This window comes from Gossypium hirsutum, chromosome D09 (genome assembly GCF_007990345.1).
Source record: "Gossypium hirsutum isolate 1008001.06 chromosome D09, Gossypium_hirsutum_v2.1, whole genome shotgun sequence".
Taxonomy (NCBI): domain Eukaryota; kingdom Viridiplantae; phylum Streptophyta; class Magnoliopsida; order Malvales; family Malvaceae; genus Gossypium; species Gossypium hirsutum.
Genome location: NC_053445.1, coordinates 35493092 through 35510032, shown reverse-complemented (window position 1 = coordinate 35510032; position 16941 = coordinate 35493092). Strand labels below are relative to the sequence as shown.

The following is a 16941-nucleotide window of genomic DNA, read 5'->3' as shown; positions in this document are numbered from 1 at the left end:
CATATGTTTTAAGTAAGAAAAAATTTACCTAAAACTAGTAAGAAATAATTTAAGATAAAATTATATTATTTATTTATAGACTTGAATAGTCTAAATTATAATAAAATGTGATTCAATATGAATATATTATGGGAAGACTATCTATTCAATATATTGTTATTCTTAATATATTAATACGTAAAGTAAGAAATAATTTAAATAATAAGACATTGCTTTGAATAATAATATTATTAGAATAAAAATGCAATTCAGATTTTATCTTTTTCCCAAACTCTCTCAATTTGAGCAAGTTTATATCCAATTATATTTATTTTTTAAAATATATCCAATAACAGGTTAGTAATGAAATATTTGTAATGATTAGAATTTAATATTATAAAAATTAAAAATGGGATTGAAATAAGTACAAGTAGTTTTCTTATGGAAATTGATTTTCCTAAAATTTAAGACACAAATACAATAAGTTCACCTTAACATGAGAAGAAGAAAATAGGCTACTTCGTTTTATTGATTCGAAGTAGTAGCACTAACAAAATCCTACCCACTTTTTCCATCCTCTGCAATCAAAATCACTACTATTATTAAACATTAAATAATAAAACCAAGAAATGATTCTACTTCAATGGAAATACATGTATTAAGTACCAAGTTTAATTCAAATTAGCTAATTTAGTATTATTATTTTAACAACAAAGTTCAAATACATTACTTTTTAGTTAATATCTTTGATCCATCCAAAATTTCTAATAAATAAGCCAACCACGAGAGTTTGTAAATTATTAAGTTCAAATATTTCGATTCATGTCTTGTGATAACCAGTGTTAACCATATAACCAAATTGAATTAGTTTTGCCATTTATCCATGATGGAATTTCGTATTCACATTATGTACAAATGTTAGTAATAATAATAACCTTCCATACAATCCAAAATCCCATCTAACAATGTTATAATATTATATTAAAAAAATATGGTTTATTACAATACATGGCAGCAAGAACAATCACCTCTCTACCCAAACTAAAAACTAGACCTTCACCCTTCAACCTCACCTACACCTTTTTTTATACAATTTACACATCTCAACCTTTCCTCTAAAACCCTGCAACCTTTTCTTCCATAAAAGAAAGTAAAAAAACTAGATCAAAACCTCTTTTTTTTCTTTTAAATGATCATTGATTTTTTTCCCTTTTTTTCTCCTTTTTTTTTTTGTGAAAACAAATGTCAAGTGAAAAAAGCTGTGCAGACAAGGAAAAAAAAGGTACCCATATCCCAAAAGATCTTCAGGTTCTGCCAAGGGACGTGTGCCTAAAAGTAAGAAACAAACGCCGGTACCTAAAATACTACTTACCAAACTGCTGGCTTTCTCTGTCGGGTTTTTTTTCTTGTCGGATCAACAATGGTTGCATAGATGACACACCGATCTAAACTCGAGATCCTTGCATCATGCTGTTGATGCCAAACTCAACCTGTTATACAAAGCAACAACAAAAGAAACACCAAAAGAAAGCAGTATAAAGAAAAACATTGCACATGGAACACAAAAAAAGAAGTCTATTAAGATTTCGAATACAAACCTTATCACAGGATTCTGCACAGATTCTGAATCAACAACTCCGTTCATGGACTTAAGAACCACGCCAACCACAGTTTTTGGCTTCACAACAGAAAAACAACAAACAAAAACATATAGCTTAGGTAAAGAAGTTGACTCAACGGATCAAAATATAGCACGAGGAGGGAGACAATAGGTTATTTGAAGCTTGAACTAGTAAGAGTCGTTCATCTCGAGGATCATGTAGTGCCCAACTTGAAGTTTATATACTACTATGGCAACAAACATAAAAATTATGGAGCAGAAAAAACATAATTTTCATTAAGGAAATTTATGGAACTTCAATCCAAAACCTCTAAATCTTTCGGCAATCCATCTTGGAACACTTTGTTCTGATCAGCATGTTCGTCCTCCACAGAAGATTTTAGTTCGTCACTGGAATCACTCTGAGAAGACGATGGGTTATTGTCACCTACATTGCTCCCTTCACTACTACCTGCTGTAGATTCATTCCCAATATCCTCATGTGAACAAGAGCTGATACCACTCGAATTTGATGATGTATTGGCTTCAGCTAATCTATTCATTTCATCTAGATCTGATGTAGAACAACCTGTGCAAGCGCTGCCAAGCTTGCGACTAACAATCTCGGGAGAAACTGATTGATTCCTATCAGGACTCCTCCGTTTATCCAGCCTACTTTGCTCACTATTTTCTCCATCGGGATCCTTCTTCCTTTTAAGGCATTTCTCACCAGATTCAGCTTGATATGCAACACCATTGTTGCGAGATATTTTGTAAGAAGGCTGCTGGGGAGTAAGGTGTAGATTCCGAGAACGTTTACAGCCATCTGGGTAAACATAAGCCGGAAGCTGCTTTCTACGGACATGGGATACATAGATTTCCATCCCAGGCTTCCAAAACATGTACATACTTATTGAATGGCGGAACTCATCAACTGACCCACGAATATCAAACTGTTGACCTTCTTGAACTATTTCTCCATGTTTCCTTTGTAAACCCATAAAAAATGCACAATGGGCACATGGCTTGGAGGCATCTACATAATCCTGAGCATAAGGATGGCACTGCAACTTTCCATAAGTGTCTCGCTCAATCTGTGAACAATACACATAAAATACAGATGAGATAAAAACAGAAACATCAACAATGATGTCTTTGTTTCATGAAGGATCACAAAATTTAAAAACCATGCTATAAAGGCACAAAAATTACCATCAAAGTCAGCTGCCTCAGACGGGATTCCACCCAGCCTTTCCAAGAACGTAAGTCATCAGCATCAGCTGCAAGAATGTCCACCTGCAGATAGTTGGTGTAGCTTTGGAAGAACAAGTAAGGCTCAAACAAAGCACTCCACTTTGCTTTATTCAGCTCAATATTCTGGATTTGAATTTGAAAGGATAAGGATCAGTATAATTGTTTGGCCAAAATTATCAGTAAAGAGGAATTGGTTCTCCATTATCTCACCTCACACACGTTGTTACCATATTGGAACTGCTCCATCATGACTCGAAGCGTACTTGTAGACACATTATAACTAGAATTCATGCATGGATAGGCAGGTGTGATAATTGGCATATGATGAGTCCTATCACGAGGGTTTTTACGAGGATCCCAAACAGAAAATCCGAGTCTATCTTCTTCAATTGCACAAAGCATAACTGGGTTTGGCCATCGCCACTGGGTAAAGACCCTAAAAAATCGTGAAACAAGCATACTTGGAGCTGCATTAGGATAAAGTTGGCAAATTCGAGCTACAAGAAGCGCCCAGTTAACACCCCCGAGAAATCCAGTCACCTGAAAATGGAGATTTATGTTAAAATAAATAGAGACAATAGACTGAATAAAATTAGAAGAGTATGAAGGAGAAGAAGACTTACATTGGAATAAACACCACGCCTTTTAGCCCAAAACTTCAGACATCGGAGTGTTGTGCGAAAATGCTACAACATTAAAAGAACATGCAGCTTAGTAGATGATATAGACCATCAACAATTATAATATAAGACAGGAAAATAAACTAAATTTTGAAGATCAAGTATTTGATTAGCAGCACTTCACCTCAACATTCGGCACCAGTTTCAGAATTTGATCTGCAACCCTGCAGCCATTAAGACTTCGAACAGTAGGCTCATCAACATTGTACAGTACTGAAATGTCCGAGATGTCCAGATCCTGGCCCCAAGCAAGCATTTATCAAATATATGCTAACCACATAAAAATCAAGATAGTCTTCACCTACTTGTTCATCACAAAGCATAGAAGCTCAAACAACTAGACGGGAGTGAGAAGCAAAATAACTACCTAGAACACATTTTGACTACATAATTCTTAGAAAGGAAAAACAATCAAACAAATAAGAGTGGGAAAAAATGGTATATTCTAACACATGAAACATATTAAGTCATATTAGCAGACTTCTTAAAAGAAGCAATGTGAAGGACTGAAGGGAGGTGAACATAGGCAGATACGAACACCAACAAAGAGAGAAAGGGCACAACTTTAGATGCTTGAAGACAAAATAAAGATGGGATATGGAGAGAAGTGTAGCACATTCATAACCTTCAATACAATTCTTAAAATTGAGCAAGCACTGATGAGCAATATCCAACAACAAGACACTAGAAATTAATGTACAGTAGCATAAACAGGTGCTTATTTCAAATAGAATTTTTAAAGTAAAAGGTGGTTCAGACTCACATGAGGGACAACCAAATGAGAGATGCTTGCATAAAGAAGATCAATTGGTATTCCACTAAACTTGAATCTCAATACAGGGACATGAGCATCCGGAACTGGTTGTAACTCTGTAACTTCTTCCCTTTCTGCCAGGATGTTGTGCAGTACAAAGAAGAAATCTTCCTGGTTAAGACACCAATCAAGGGGTGAATAAATTATTCGTGTTTGCAAATCATTCAAAGAGTCACTAATGGATTAAGTATTTACCTCTCGGCTCACATAAGATGGTCCCACACATAGAGCGTCTATGTCAGATCCAGGTCCATGAACCTACACACAATAAAACTTAACCAATATATCTTCACACAGAACATAATTACAGGGAAACATATCATAAATGTGTAACAAAAAACAATAAAAAGAAGTTCCTAGTAACATCAGCAAGCTTTCAACTCCATCAGTCAACATTGAAGTTATGTTATAGCCAGCATAGTTATTCAAGTGTGAATACCATAAGCGCCATACAACAAGAAAGAAAAACATAAGACACTCACCCCAAGTCGATAAGAACCAAAAGTAAAAATGACTGCCTTTGCATCCTCAACCATCTGATCAGTGTAACCCCTCAAACGAGTAAGTTGCTTAACCCAATTTGTCACAATCTGAACACAGTGAAGAGAGATATCACCAAAACTAGGCTACATTGAACAAAAAGTTCAACATATTTCAAACCAAAGTAACAATAATAGCTTCCCATTACTTAAACAATCTAATTGTAGGTAACATAGCACTAACACTATCTCTAGAGGGAGAAAAATATTGCAGGCAATTACCTCTTGAATTTGACCAAGAACTTCTTCTCTCTTTGATGCTTCCTCTTTACTCTCATATAGCCCAGCTTGCACCAAAAACTGTAAACAAATTTCCATACAAAACAAACAAAAGAACATGAATGGATAAATAAATAAAATAAACAATACCCCCAACCCCCCCCCCAAAAAAAAGACAGATATTTCCCTACATATACCTTTTCCAAATCACGACTTCTTTGTATGTCGGCTGCGGTGGGGCCCGCCATGGAAATCGGCTCTGTCACACCATACTGCGTCACTGGCGCTGCTATCGGCGGCTGCGAACCACATAATCCCTCTGAACTCACCATCTCTGATCAATAGATAACCGTTTACCGCCAAAAAATGAAAACCCTAGAATTTCCGACTCAAAGCAGAAACCAATCGTTGCCCAAAAAGAAAATTTCTTCGATCGAGTAAATCAAAGAAGACGCAAAAACCACAAGGAAATTATGGGAAAGAAAGGGAAAATTTTGAAGGAAAAAAAAAGGGAAAGTTTCTCAAAAGGCAAAATTGAAGCCAAGAAAAAAAAACAAAAGGAGAATGAAAAAAAAAAGGAGAAAATTGAGAGAGGTCGGCAACGATGGAAGGGATGATTTTTCGGGGAGAATTTGTAAACCTAAGAAGAAATAATAAAAATGGGTAGATTAATTGGTTTAAATATCTTTTATCTTATATATGTGTATAATATATAATATATAATATATAATATATTTCTAACTCGTAAAGGAGTCTATACCCTACTCGATTTCTACTTACTTCTTGTATTCTGGATAAGTTGTATATTTATTTTTATATTTTAATACAATTATAATATCTTTTATAGTTTTTAAATTTCAATCGTCTTCAAATTATTATTTTAATTTTTTTTAAAATTTTAAATTTTTTATATATTTTTAGAATTTTTCTTAAAAATATAAATTTTAAATTTTTTTTAAATATTTTGAATTTTAAAAATTATTTTGATTTTTTTTTGTAATTTTTGTTGAGAGAGAGATTAATTTACTTATTTTCAAAATTATCAGGGACCTAAAGAGTATTTACGCCAATTTTTTATTCAAACTATTCAAATCTTGTAATAATGCTAACATAAAAGTAGAATTCTAAAATTTAATTAGCTATGTCATGTTTCAACTTAAATCATTTTATAATTTTTTTATATTTTTTATAATACAACATTTATATATAATTTATATATTTTTAATTTAATATCATTTAATAATATTTTAACCTTATTTATAATTTTATTTTACATGCAAAAGCTCATTTTAAAATATAATCATCTTTTTAAATAGTTTTACAATTATTTCTTTAATGTTTCAATCATGTTAATTAATTTTAAAAATAATTAAGTAATATAGATTTTATTTTTAAACATTTTATAGTAATTAAAAATAAAAGCTGATAGGGCGGTGAAATTAATTAAATACCATATCTCCGTCCACATTTTTTTAATTGAAAATTAATTTTTGTTATTTAAAATTTAAAAATATCAATTTTTAATTTTTAATTCAATTATTAATAAAAAATATAACCAATAATTGTCATTGGATTATTGAATTGAATTGCTACGGTTTAGATTCAATATCGAGACAAGGACTAAATTGAATATAATAGAAATTTGTATGAATTGATTGATATGTGATAATTGGTATGAAATTGAGTTGAAATATGTTGCTTTCATGATGATTTAATGATTTTATGGATTATTTGAATATGATTAAATATGATTTGAATTTAATGAATCGAAAATTTGGTTACCCTATTAGTTGTTTGAGCTGAGTCGAATTTAGTTGGCATGTCATAGGGTTAGATTATTGATTGAAAATCATAATTGTTTGGAAACCCGAGGTGGTAGATTGTATACAATGAGTCGTTGTTTCTAGCAATCCGTGGTGACAGATTAATCAGATTGAGAAAACCATTATTGTCGGGCAATCTGGGGTGGTAATATGTATATGTATAGCGTCATCGTTACCGGGCAACTCGAGGTGACAAATTCACGTATTCGTTTCAAGTCTGGGTTTCGTTAATAAGGTTATAAACACATGAAGTGATTAAACGATATATGAAATGTTAAATGAAATTAAGATACAATATGTGATAATATGCGAAAACAAGCCCTAAGGGCCAAATGCGAACGAGAGAGCCAATAGGCTTAGAAATAGGTAAAGAGCATGTACGAATTTGAATATATATAAATGTTGATGTAGTAATATCAATTGGTATGTTATAAAAGAGAGAAATGGTACCTTAATTGATGAATAACATATATGGTATATTTTGGATGCTTATGTGATGTTATGAAGCATGAAATGAATTTTGGGTATGTTACGAGATAATGGTAGCTATGATATGAATAGATGCAAATTTTGTCTAATGCAAATATATATGGAAATGATAGCACGAATGATATGGGAATAGGTTTAAATGAAATGTGTGTATATGTTTAAGCTTTCATTATTTGTCTTGAATCATAGAATTATCATTGAGTGTATTTGCTCAGCATGCGGTTTATTTTCTCGGTGCACACGTATAGCAAAGTCCCAGTAGTTCGAGCAATTGATCCAACATCTCAGAAGCAACCCTCGAATCAACAAAGTTTGTATAATTTTTGTTTTGGTGTTAAGGATTGCATGTACCTAGGTTGAGTCAAATTTAATACAAAACTATGTTTATATAAACTTTTGGTTTAAAAAGTTGATGTATGAACTTGGCTAATAGATTACAAAATGGATTCAAATATGGTTTGAAATGGTATGAAATGTATTTAAAAAGCATCACACAACAAAAAGATTTTGGAGTAAATGTTTATTTCAAAAGAATATAAGAAATATAGTTATTTGGTTTTTTTTTAAATAATTTTATTACAGGTTCTGATCATATCTCTTTTTTTTACACAATGTTTAGAATTATCTATAGTCTCTCCCGAGGATAATGCGCTTTAACGCATCTAAACTCACATCCTCTTTATTGACAATATTACTCATCAAACTAAGACTCAATCAAAAGTTATTTGATTTTTAAATATTTGGAATGCAATTTGGAAATTGATAGATTATGACTACATCTTTTGAAGATTAAAAGATAATTTTAAGAAATAAAAAAAAAGAGAAGATTTCCGACATTTTAAAAATAATGTAAAGATTAAAACAATTAAATTTTTAATCGTGATCGTTATAAAAGATAATTATATAATCAAAATATTTGATTTGATAATTGCTTTAATTTATGTAATTATAATAACTTGTCATTTAAAATTAATTTAAAAACAAATAGCATATTTAAGGTTTACTATTAACATTTAAAATTTGTGGGAAAATGAGAAAATTTTAAAAGGGGAAATAATTTAAATATATTTCATCCATTTATAATTGTTTTCTATATTTGTGAATACCGATTTACTTCAAATTATGAAAATTATTTGGTTTAATTCAATTTATAATTTTTAATATAAAATATTTTAGCAGCAAGTTTTACGTCCAATGAGGCATTTAGCTTCAAATTAGAAGAAATATGTGGTAAAAATTGAAAAGGACATTAGTCCAACTGTCCAAGAACCAAGAAGTTTGTGATGCTTAAAACCTCATACCTTGGAATTAAATATTGATGTGAAATTAGAGCAGAAGTTTGTAATGATTTCAAGATGATGATAAAAAAATTTAAATAGAAAAATGAAATTATAATGTAATAAAGCATAAAGGTTTCCACGTAAAATAATACTAAGGGAAATGAGGTAGATTAAGGCCCCATTCTTCTGCACGTTTTAGAAGGACTTTTGGCTAAAAAAGTCCTTTTCCCTTCAAAGGAATGAAGAATAGCCTTATTTTCTTCAGAAAATTTCACCATTAGAAAAGGACTTCTCTCCAGATGAAAAGCTATAAATTTCTCTTTTTCTTCAGCTTAAAATGTTTTTGGCTGAAAATTGACCAAATTAACATGTCGTCTTCTCCAACAAACTTTCTTTCCCCTCCTCTGCTGGTTCTTTGGAATTGTCTTCTCCCACAAACGTGCTTTTGGCTGAAAAGAACAGAAATTTGATTTCTCATTCAGGATAGCTGCTACTGCTTTGAGGCAACCCTCCAGTGCTTAAGAGCTTAAAAGATACCCAGGAGAAGGTATGTTGGTTTGTTTAAATACATAGTTGTTTTTGATGCTCCCCAATTTGTAAAACCTGTGCTCCCCAGTTCTGCTGGAAAGGCTATAGTCTAACCTAAATATGTAAAACCTTTTTGCATCCTATTTATGAATTTACGAAACTGCTTTATCTTTTTTTTTTTGAGAATTCATTTCATTTCATTGATTGTTTTGGCTCATGATTTTTATCGCTTTAAATGTTTCTTTCATTTTTTTCCTCATCTTCTTTATTCGTTGACCTTTCTTGGTCGGCTCATTGATTTCAATTATTTGAGCTCTTAGAGTTGGATATTTTTAGATGCAAACGTGACATGCCTAGCTCTTCAATGTTTTCAGCGATTTGTTGCATAATTTATGTCTAAGATTAAGATCGTGTTTTTCCGATTTGATTTAGTTTTTGCGTTTTCTTTGTCTGAAATTATGACTAGCGAAGCTTCATCTTCTTTTTCTTTAAGATGTAATTCCCTTTGATTGAACCTGCATTTCCTACCCATCTTGAGATGTCTGGGTTAACCTCATAAAGTTCCATTTTCAGTTAGCCCTTGATTATTGCCTTTACAATTGCCCGTGTCACTTTCTGTTTTAACTATAATTAACCAGCAAACTTGCATGATTTTTTGTTGAAGTACCATTCAATTGGCTATGCTTTTGATTTTTGAACCTTCATAAATGATACGAGTTTACAAATAATATATTTGCCATTGTTCCCTTTTATGAATCTTGAAGAAAGTATTTGGTTGATTTAGGAAGATGTATTCAGTGTTCTCCAAGTTTGTAGCACCTAGTACGTTAGTTTCTGATAGGTAGGATAAAATAATGCATGACTTTGAAAACACTCTCCTAGTCGGGTTTATCAATTCTTAAATATATTTATCAATGTATATTGGTGGTTATGGTAGTATTTTTGTCCCCCCTGATGCTTATTAACTTGCTTAAAATTTAATCTTAGTAGTAATGGTTAAAGCTTGTTTGATGTGGAGATGTTGAAATATCTTATATCTACCTTATTGGTTGGAAACTTTTTCATATTATGCTTGGCTGCATTTAGATTTGTCATTTTATTTGTGGTAGTTTACTTCCTCGCTAAAATTGGGTTGTGTGGTATCTTGCTGCAGGTGCTGGAAGAACATGAACAACTTGGTTCTATCCCTTACTCCTAAATTTACCAAATTGCTAACTCTCGTGCTACGCCAAGAAAATCCGCATCTTGAGGACACTGTTGTTGAGACGATTGATAAATTCTGTCATGATCTGTAGGATCTGGACCTCAGCAAAAGTTTCAAGCTTGGTGATCGCTCATTGTATGCTTTGTCCCATGGTTGTCGTAATCTTACAAAACTTAACATCAGTGGCTGCACATCATTCAGTGATGAAGGTCTTGAATATTTGACTAAATTTTGTCGAAAACTAAAAATATTAAATCTCTGTGGATGCGTTAAAGCTGCAACTGACTGCGCATTGCAGGTATGAACAATACTATTATTTACTTGCTGATTAGAAAATTGACTTACTTGAGTCAGAAATATTGGTATAGGCTATTGGACAGAACTGCAATATGTTGCACTCTTTAAATCTAGGATGGTGTGACAACGTTGGTGATCTAAGAGTTACGAGTCTAGCATATGGATGCCCTGATCTCAGATGCCTTGACTTGTGTGGCTGTGTCCGCATAACAGGTATTGCTTTCATTGGGTTCATATTCGGTATTTGCAATGTAGTATAACTTACTGCTTTGACATTGAAATTCAACATATTGTTTCAGTTCCAAATTCCAACACTCTAGCCTAATTCATCCCCTTTTGAAATTTGACATGGCATTTTGCTTCCACGTATATCTAGTGAAGTCTGGCAGCACCTAGTGCTAATGGTTGTCGGCAGACACAATTTAAAAATATGCATTCGTATTCTCGAATGTGGATACCATCTATTTATTGACTTTAAATTGGCTTCCCTATAATCCAGTTTAAAACATATGTGAAGTTTGCATGAGAGTGGACTACAATATCAAGAAAATTTTAGCGTCATTTCTAGCTTCTGAAGCAGGTTGATGTTCAGTCTTTGAATAACTAAGCTTGTTTACCATTTTCACTTTCAAGAACGGAAGGCAAACATTGCATGCTTTAAAGATGAGGACTGATTAGCTTTTACATTGTATTGCAAATGATAGCGTGATTGCTTTGGCGAGTGGATGTCTCTATTTGAGGTCGCTTGGTCTGTACTATTGCCGGAATATCACAGACAGGGCAATGTACTCACTGGCTCACAGCCGAGTGAAGAACAAGGCTTCAATTTGGCAGCCGATGATGGGTAGATATGATGAGGAAGGTCTTAGAAGTCTGAATATAAGCCAGTATACTGCACTGACTCCTTCAGCTGTTCAGCATTATGTGACACGTTCCCCGCTCTTCACACCTGCTCTGGAAGGCATTCCCTCGTCATGAGCGGCTGCTTGAACTTAACGTACGTGCATTGCGCTTGTGCGGTCCAATCACAACGCACACTAAACAGTATTCTCCATACAGCTCATTGAAAGGGGACGTTAAATCTAATGTTGATATTGTAAGTAAATGTACTACAAGGTCTTAGAAATCTTCAGGCGTTGTGATCTGGTCTGTTGAGTTGTGAAGTATGCAATGTTTCTCTTTCGGAAGCCAAACTTTGCCGTTTTCACATTGCTTATGGTCTTAATGATGAATTTGGTACTTTCTCAATCGTAAATATAAAATTAGTTAAAACACATGATAAATGCATGAACTGCAAATCAATTTCTTTTATTTCTGTTGACGGACACTGATTGAAAATAATGCATTGAAATTTAGATGAAATTGAATACGAGAATCACAACATTTAAACAAATTTATATGGAATCTTCACTTTATTTAAGTAATAAATAAAATAATTTATAACTATTTTTATGAAGTGTTTATTTTAAAATAATATGAGTTATATATTCAAATACATTTTAAAATAAAATAATACAAATATGTTAAAAGCATTAATTAAAAATAAAAAATAATTTTTATAATAATACAATTGTGTCAATATCTAATTACAAATATTTAATTTTTATATTTAAATATTTAAATATAGTTTATATATTCTAATTAAATTTTATAAATAATTAATATTAATTACTTATAAATATTTAAAATTAATATTATATATTAAAATATTAACAATAAGTCATAATAAATTATTTTTTTATATTTTTGCTAAAATATCATAATATTAACTAATTTGAACATTATTTAAATACATATTTGTTACTTTATAATATCATGTCTAAAATGGACATTTTATTCTTCAAAAGCACTTTTTGACAGCAATACCAAACACTCAAATTTCTCAAAAGCACTTCTCAAAAACAATAAATAACTGGCCCTAAGAAATTGAAAAGTAGAAATAATGGACGGATGAAAATGAAATAAAATTGTTAAACAAGGGAAGAAGTAAGAAGAGATAAGGTGGAGATAAGGAGAGAGAGACAAGAGGTTAAAGGGTTAGTTCATCTGGAGAGACCAAGAGTTGAGAATGGAAAAGAGGAACGGATTCGGGGCTTAAGGGGTTAATCTCTTTTCTATTTTTGAAAGGGTATTTATAAGAGAGATCTTTTTGTCCTGTAGTGTGACGTGGTATTATTGTGAGCATACAAACATGGTGTACGTGAGGTGTTGATAAAAAATAGTGAACCAAGATCGTATTCAAATTATTTGACTCGATAAATAAAGATTTGAATTTGACATGAAAAAAAAACACCAAATAAATTTAGGAAAACAACAAAAACATAAATAACTAAAATAAGAAATTTAAGAAATATTCAAAACAATAAATGAAAAAAATGAAAAAATAACATAAAAGTAGAAGATGGATCGAATAAACCGATTGATAGATGGATAAGTGTCAAATTGAACCCTTTGAGATATAACTCCCAACAAACTCAATGAACGGCTCTAATCAACCCTCCAAGAAATTATCCTTAGTGAGTTGAAGGATAAGAGTGAATTCCCACAACTCCATAAAGAAAATCGAGAAGAAAACTACTTCTAATAATCACAAGAAAGAAATTTACATAAAGAAACTAACTCCTAGAGTAGAAAACAATTGTGTCTCTAATGAAAAATAAAGAGACCTTTATATAAGTTAGCTAAGTACATCCAAATAAAACTCTAATTAATCTAAACAAGTAGTTTTAAACCAAACGTTCTTGTTGACTAAGAAATATAAAACTCCTAAATAACTTGAAATACTTAAATAAATCCAAAATTCGGAATAAATAACTAATAAAATAATAATACCTAATAAATACAATATTGGACTTATATATAAAAATTAAGCCTAAAAATCGAACCCAATAGGATTTAAACTTGAATTAAAAGCCTGAAACTTGTAATTTTTGTAATAATCCTATCTAAAAATTCTGCTCACACAGTTTTCACTAAAACGATTATAACTTGAGTTTCCGAACTTGAAATTAAGTGATTCAAAGTGCATTTCGAAGATAAGATGTAGATCTTAGAACAACATGAAGACATGTTAACCCAGAAATGTCTGAATTCTATCCAAAAAGTCATCACAAGTTGGCTAGTTAGATCTTAGAACACCATGAAGACATATTAACCCAAAAATGCATGGATTCCATCCAAAAAGTTGTCACAAGTTGACTAGTTTTCCAAACTTGAAAATTGACACCTTCAATGAATGAAATTTAATAACTTTCACCACATCAGTGCATGTATCAGGTGTGGACATAGTGGTTTAAGCAGTACAAGGTTGTTGTTATTCTCTAGTGGGGACCACTTATCATTGGAGGTTCATTCACACTTGAGGAGTATCTATTCCTAAAAAGTAGAACTTACCCTATTTCTAAGAGCAGTAGGATTAGTTGAGGGATCATTTTGGTCGGATGGTATGCTACCGAAAGGTCTATACTTCTTTAGCCAAGGCGAACGGCTAGTTAGGTCACAACATTGGGCGAAATCAATTAGGAGGTCAAAGCCATCTTTTCTGCTGACACATGTATAGGTTGAGGAGGGGTTAACAATCTCCCCCTAACTTGAATGGTAGGTTACAAAGTGACCTTTCGTGAGACATTTCTTTGCTCACATGTTTTGAGATGGAAAAAATGTTCATTTTCGTCGAGAAAGATGAAAAATTGTTTTAATTCTTCTAGAAAGTTTGCCATAAATGCCAAGTTTCATCCGACTTCACTTAGGGGGTAATGGAAATGATGAAGGGTGTTTGACACGGTGCATGTGGTCAAATGCCATTGGTGTGTTTGTGAAGACCTTTGAGAAAATCTATAAATCTTAGATTTGGTTGTCTTTGAAACCTTTTTTGCTATATTCGATTTTCAAGGTTTTTCCTATGTATTTTCAATTGTCTGAGGTTCTTCTTTGGTTATTAGAGTCAAAGGCTTTCTTGTGTTCATCATCAAAGTTTCTGTAGACATTTTTTTCTCCTTATTTCATTTGTTGTTGTTGTTGTAAGGATTTAACCATGTCTAGGAACTAAAGATCAGGAGTTTCAAAGGGAAGGAGTTCTACTAAGGATCAGTCATGGGAAACAGGTTCATTGTTGTGGAAGATAGGCCCACCACCGTGGCGTCGAGTTCAAAGGGGGAAACCCAGAATATGAAAAGGTAGTGGATAAATTGGTTGTTAGTGGTATGTACAAATATAGTACCACGAAGCAAGAGATGTGGAAGGTATTGAGGTGCAGGGGGCTCCTTCAAACAATGTACAAAATAAATATGTCACTTTCGACATAATAAATACATAATTTCATCATTCAAAATAACTATTTTCAATTTTAAATATTCATGGTAAAATCACCCACACCTTCTTACTTTCAACTATTCACATAAAACCATTCATCGAATTATTTATAATATCATTCACCATTTACTTCATATGTAAACATAATACTTTCATCACTTAAATATAGAAAATAATTTTGCAAACTTAATTCTTACAATTTCACATCAAATTATACAATTAGTAAATATAACATAATAATTTAAAAAACTTACCCATGATTTCTCTCACTTCCATCTTCATTTTCAAGCCTTCATGGTTAGTTTGATATGAACGGACACTCTTGAATTAGAATTAGATTTGATATCTCACTTTAATTTCAAAGAATTTTTTTTGTTAGTAATATGCTTGAACAAGAAAATGATCAAATTGTATTAAATGTAATTTCTTTTTCCTCTCTTCTCATTCTCTCCTTTTTTCCATGCACCCTGTATTAGGGTATTTATAGAAGAGAATTATTTCTCTTCTATTTCTAGAATTTTCTTTGTTTATCTTTGTTTAATATTTAATTAATTTTTATCAAGGGTTCACATTTAATCACATGATTTTAATGTAATGGTTATAATTTTCCTCATAAAAGTATCACATCTTTTAAATTTAAAATTGAAAATTAATATTTAATGACAAAATAACCAAATTGCCCTTTAAAACATTTTGACATATTTAAGACATAAGGGTTAAATAGATATTTTACCCTTTTCCATCACTCATTTGTTTGACACATGACATACTTATGATTCCTAAGTAATAATTACTTATGTAGATATTATTTATTTATGGTATAATTGCAATTAAGTTTTTTTTGTAAAATGGTAAAATTGTATAGTCCTTATACTTTTCACCACTTTCGAATCTAGTCCACATCTCAATTTTTCGACTCTATCTATCAATTCATATCCATGTCATATTCATACAAAAATATTCCTTAATTTTTTTCCCTTTTTTCTAGAATAGTAAATTTGCACTTTAGCTCTTTTTCATAAATTTTCAATCTAATCTTTATTGAACTTTCGCTATTCATACTTTCTTTTTTATTGTCAAAATTTGACTTTATTATCATTATTCAATTGATAAACTCTTACTTTTTGAAAAAAAAATTACTATTTATCTTTTGAAATATTAAATGTTTCATAACTTAATTTTTTATTAATTATTTATTTAACATTAAATTAATAATTAAATATCAAGCCATAAAAATTATATTCAATCAATCAATTCTATTCATTTTAAATATAAAAATTACCATTTTTTAACATTTAATTTAATGACTGAAAGGAATAAACACTTTCACCACTGATTTTATATACATGGAAACTAATGTTTAATCTTCTTTACAATTTTTTTTTGGTGAAAAGACAAGAACTTGAAAAAAAATTACAATCAAATACAATTAGTTCCTCAACAGGAAACGTCAAACACTTGAAGATTTTCTCTCCTCTCTTGAACTAGTTTTGTGATTCCATTGGCCTCTTCATTCTCCTCCCTAGGAATATGTTAAATGTCCCAATGTCTTACTTGGCCAAATTTTGGAGAATTCTCCTAACCAGAGTTGAGACTAACTCATTAGGAGCCCGGTTTTAGATAGCTAGAACTGCCTCCAAGCTATCAATTTGAATCAACACGCTGTCATAATTCCGCTCTAAAAGAAGCGTTAATCCATCCAAGATGTCCCACAGTTCAAATTCCATAACAGGGCAAAAGCCCAAATACCTGTTGTAGCCTAGGGTCCATATTTCATTCTGATCCCTCATAACACCCGCAACTGCAGCAAAACCAATACCCTCTTTAATGACACCATCAGGTCTTAGGCGAATCCAATTATTGTCTAAGGTCAAAAGTGGTGATGATATTTGCAAAGCCCACTTAGTTGCCTTCATGTTAGAGA

The 16941-nt window shown here is 31.6% G+C and overlaps 1 protein-coding gene and 1 pseudogene across 3 annotated transcripts; one reads left to right on the top strand and one right to left on the bottom strand.

Moving 5' to 3' along the window:
• Positions 1–932: 932 nt before the first annotated feature.
• LOC107891713 (nuclear poly(A) polymerase 4) lies at positions 933–5775 on the bottom strand. Of its 3 annotated transcripts, none has more exons than XM_041100465.1 (12): positions 5283–5775; positions 5089–5166; positions 4810–4917; positions 4523–4585; positions 4277–4438; positions 3638–3751; positions 3457–3519; positions 3044–3373; positions 2792–2956; positions 1909–2673; positions 1578–1657; positions 933–1469 (listed from the first exon to the last, which is right to left on the bottom strand). In XM_041100465.1, exons 1-12 carry the CDS (start codon positions 5415–5417, stop codon positions 1445–1447), a joined length of 2088 nt encoding a protein of 695 aa, XP_040956399.1. In that variant the 5' UTR covers positions 5418–5775; the 3' UTR covers positions 933–1444. The 3 variants fall into 3 exon arrangements, with proteins under 3 accessions (XP_040956399.1, XP_040956400.1, XP_040956398.1); XM_041100466.1 differs by having other exon boundaries at positions 933–1449; XM_041100464.1 differs by having other exon boundaries at positions 933–1657.
• Positions 5776–9993: 4218 nt separating this feature from the next.
• On the top strand, positions 9994–11980 carry LOC107891714 (F-box protein SKP2A-like; annotated as a pseudogene).
• The last annotated feature ends 4961 nt before the right edge of the window (positions 11981–16941 follow it).

Coding starts and splice junctions, on each gene's coding strand:
- LOC107891713 (XM_041100464.1), bottom strand. CDS start 5,417: ATGGTGAGTTCAGAGGGATTATGTGGTTCGCAGCCGCCGATAGCAGCG. Junction 4,586..4,809: donor TTGGTTCTTATCGACTTGGG/GTGAGTGTCTTA, acceptor TATTGTGTGTAG/GTTCATGGACCTGGATCTGA. Junction 2,957..3,043: donor ATGGTAACAACGTGTGTGAG/GTGAGATAATGG, acceptor ATTCAAATCCAG/AATATTGAGCTGAATAAAGC.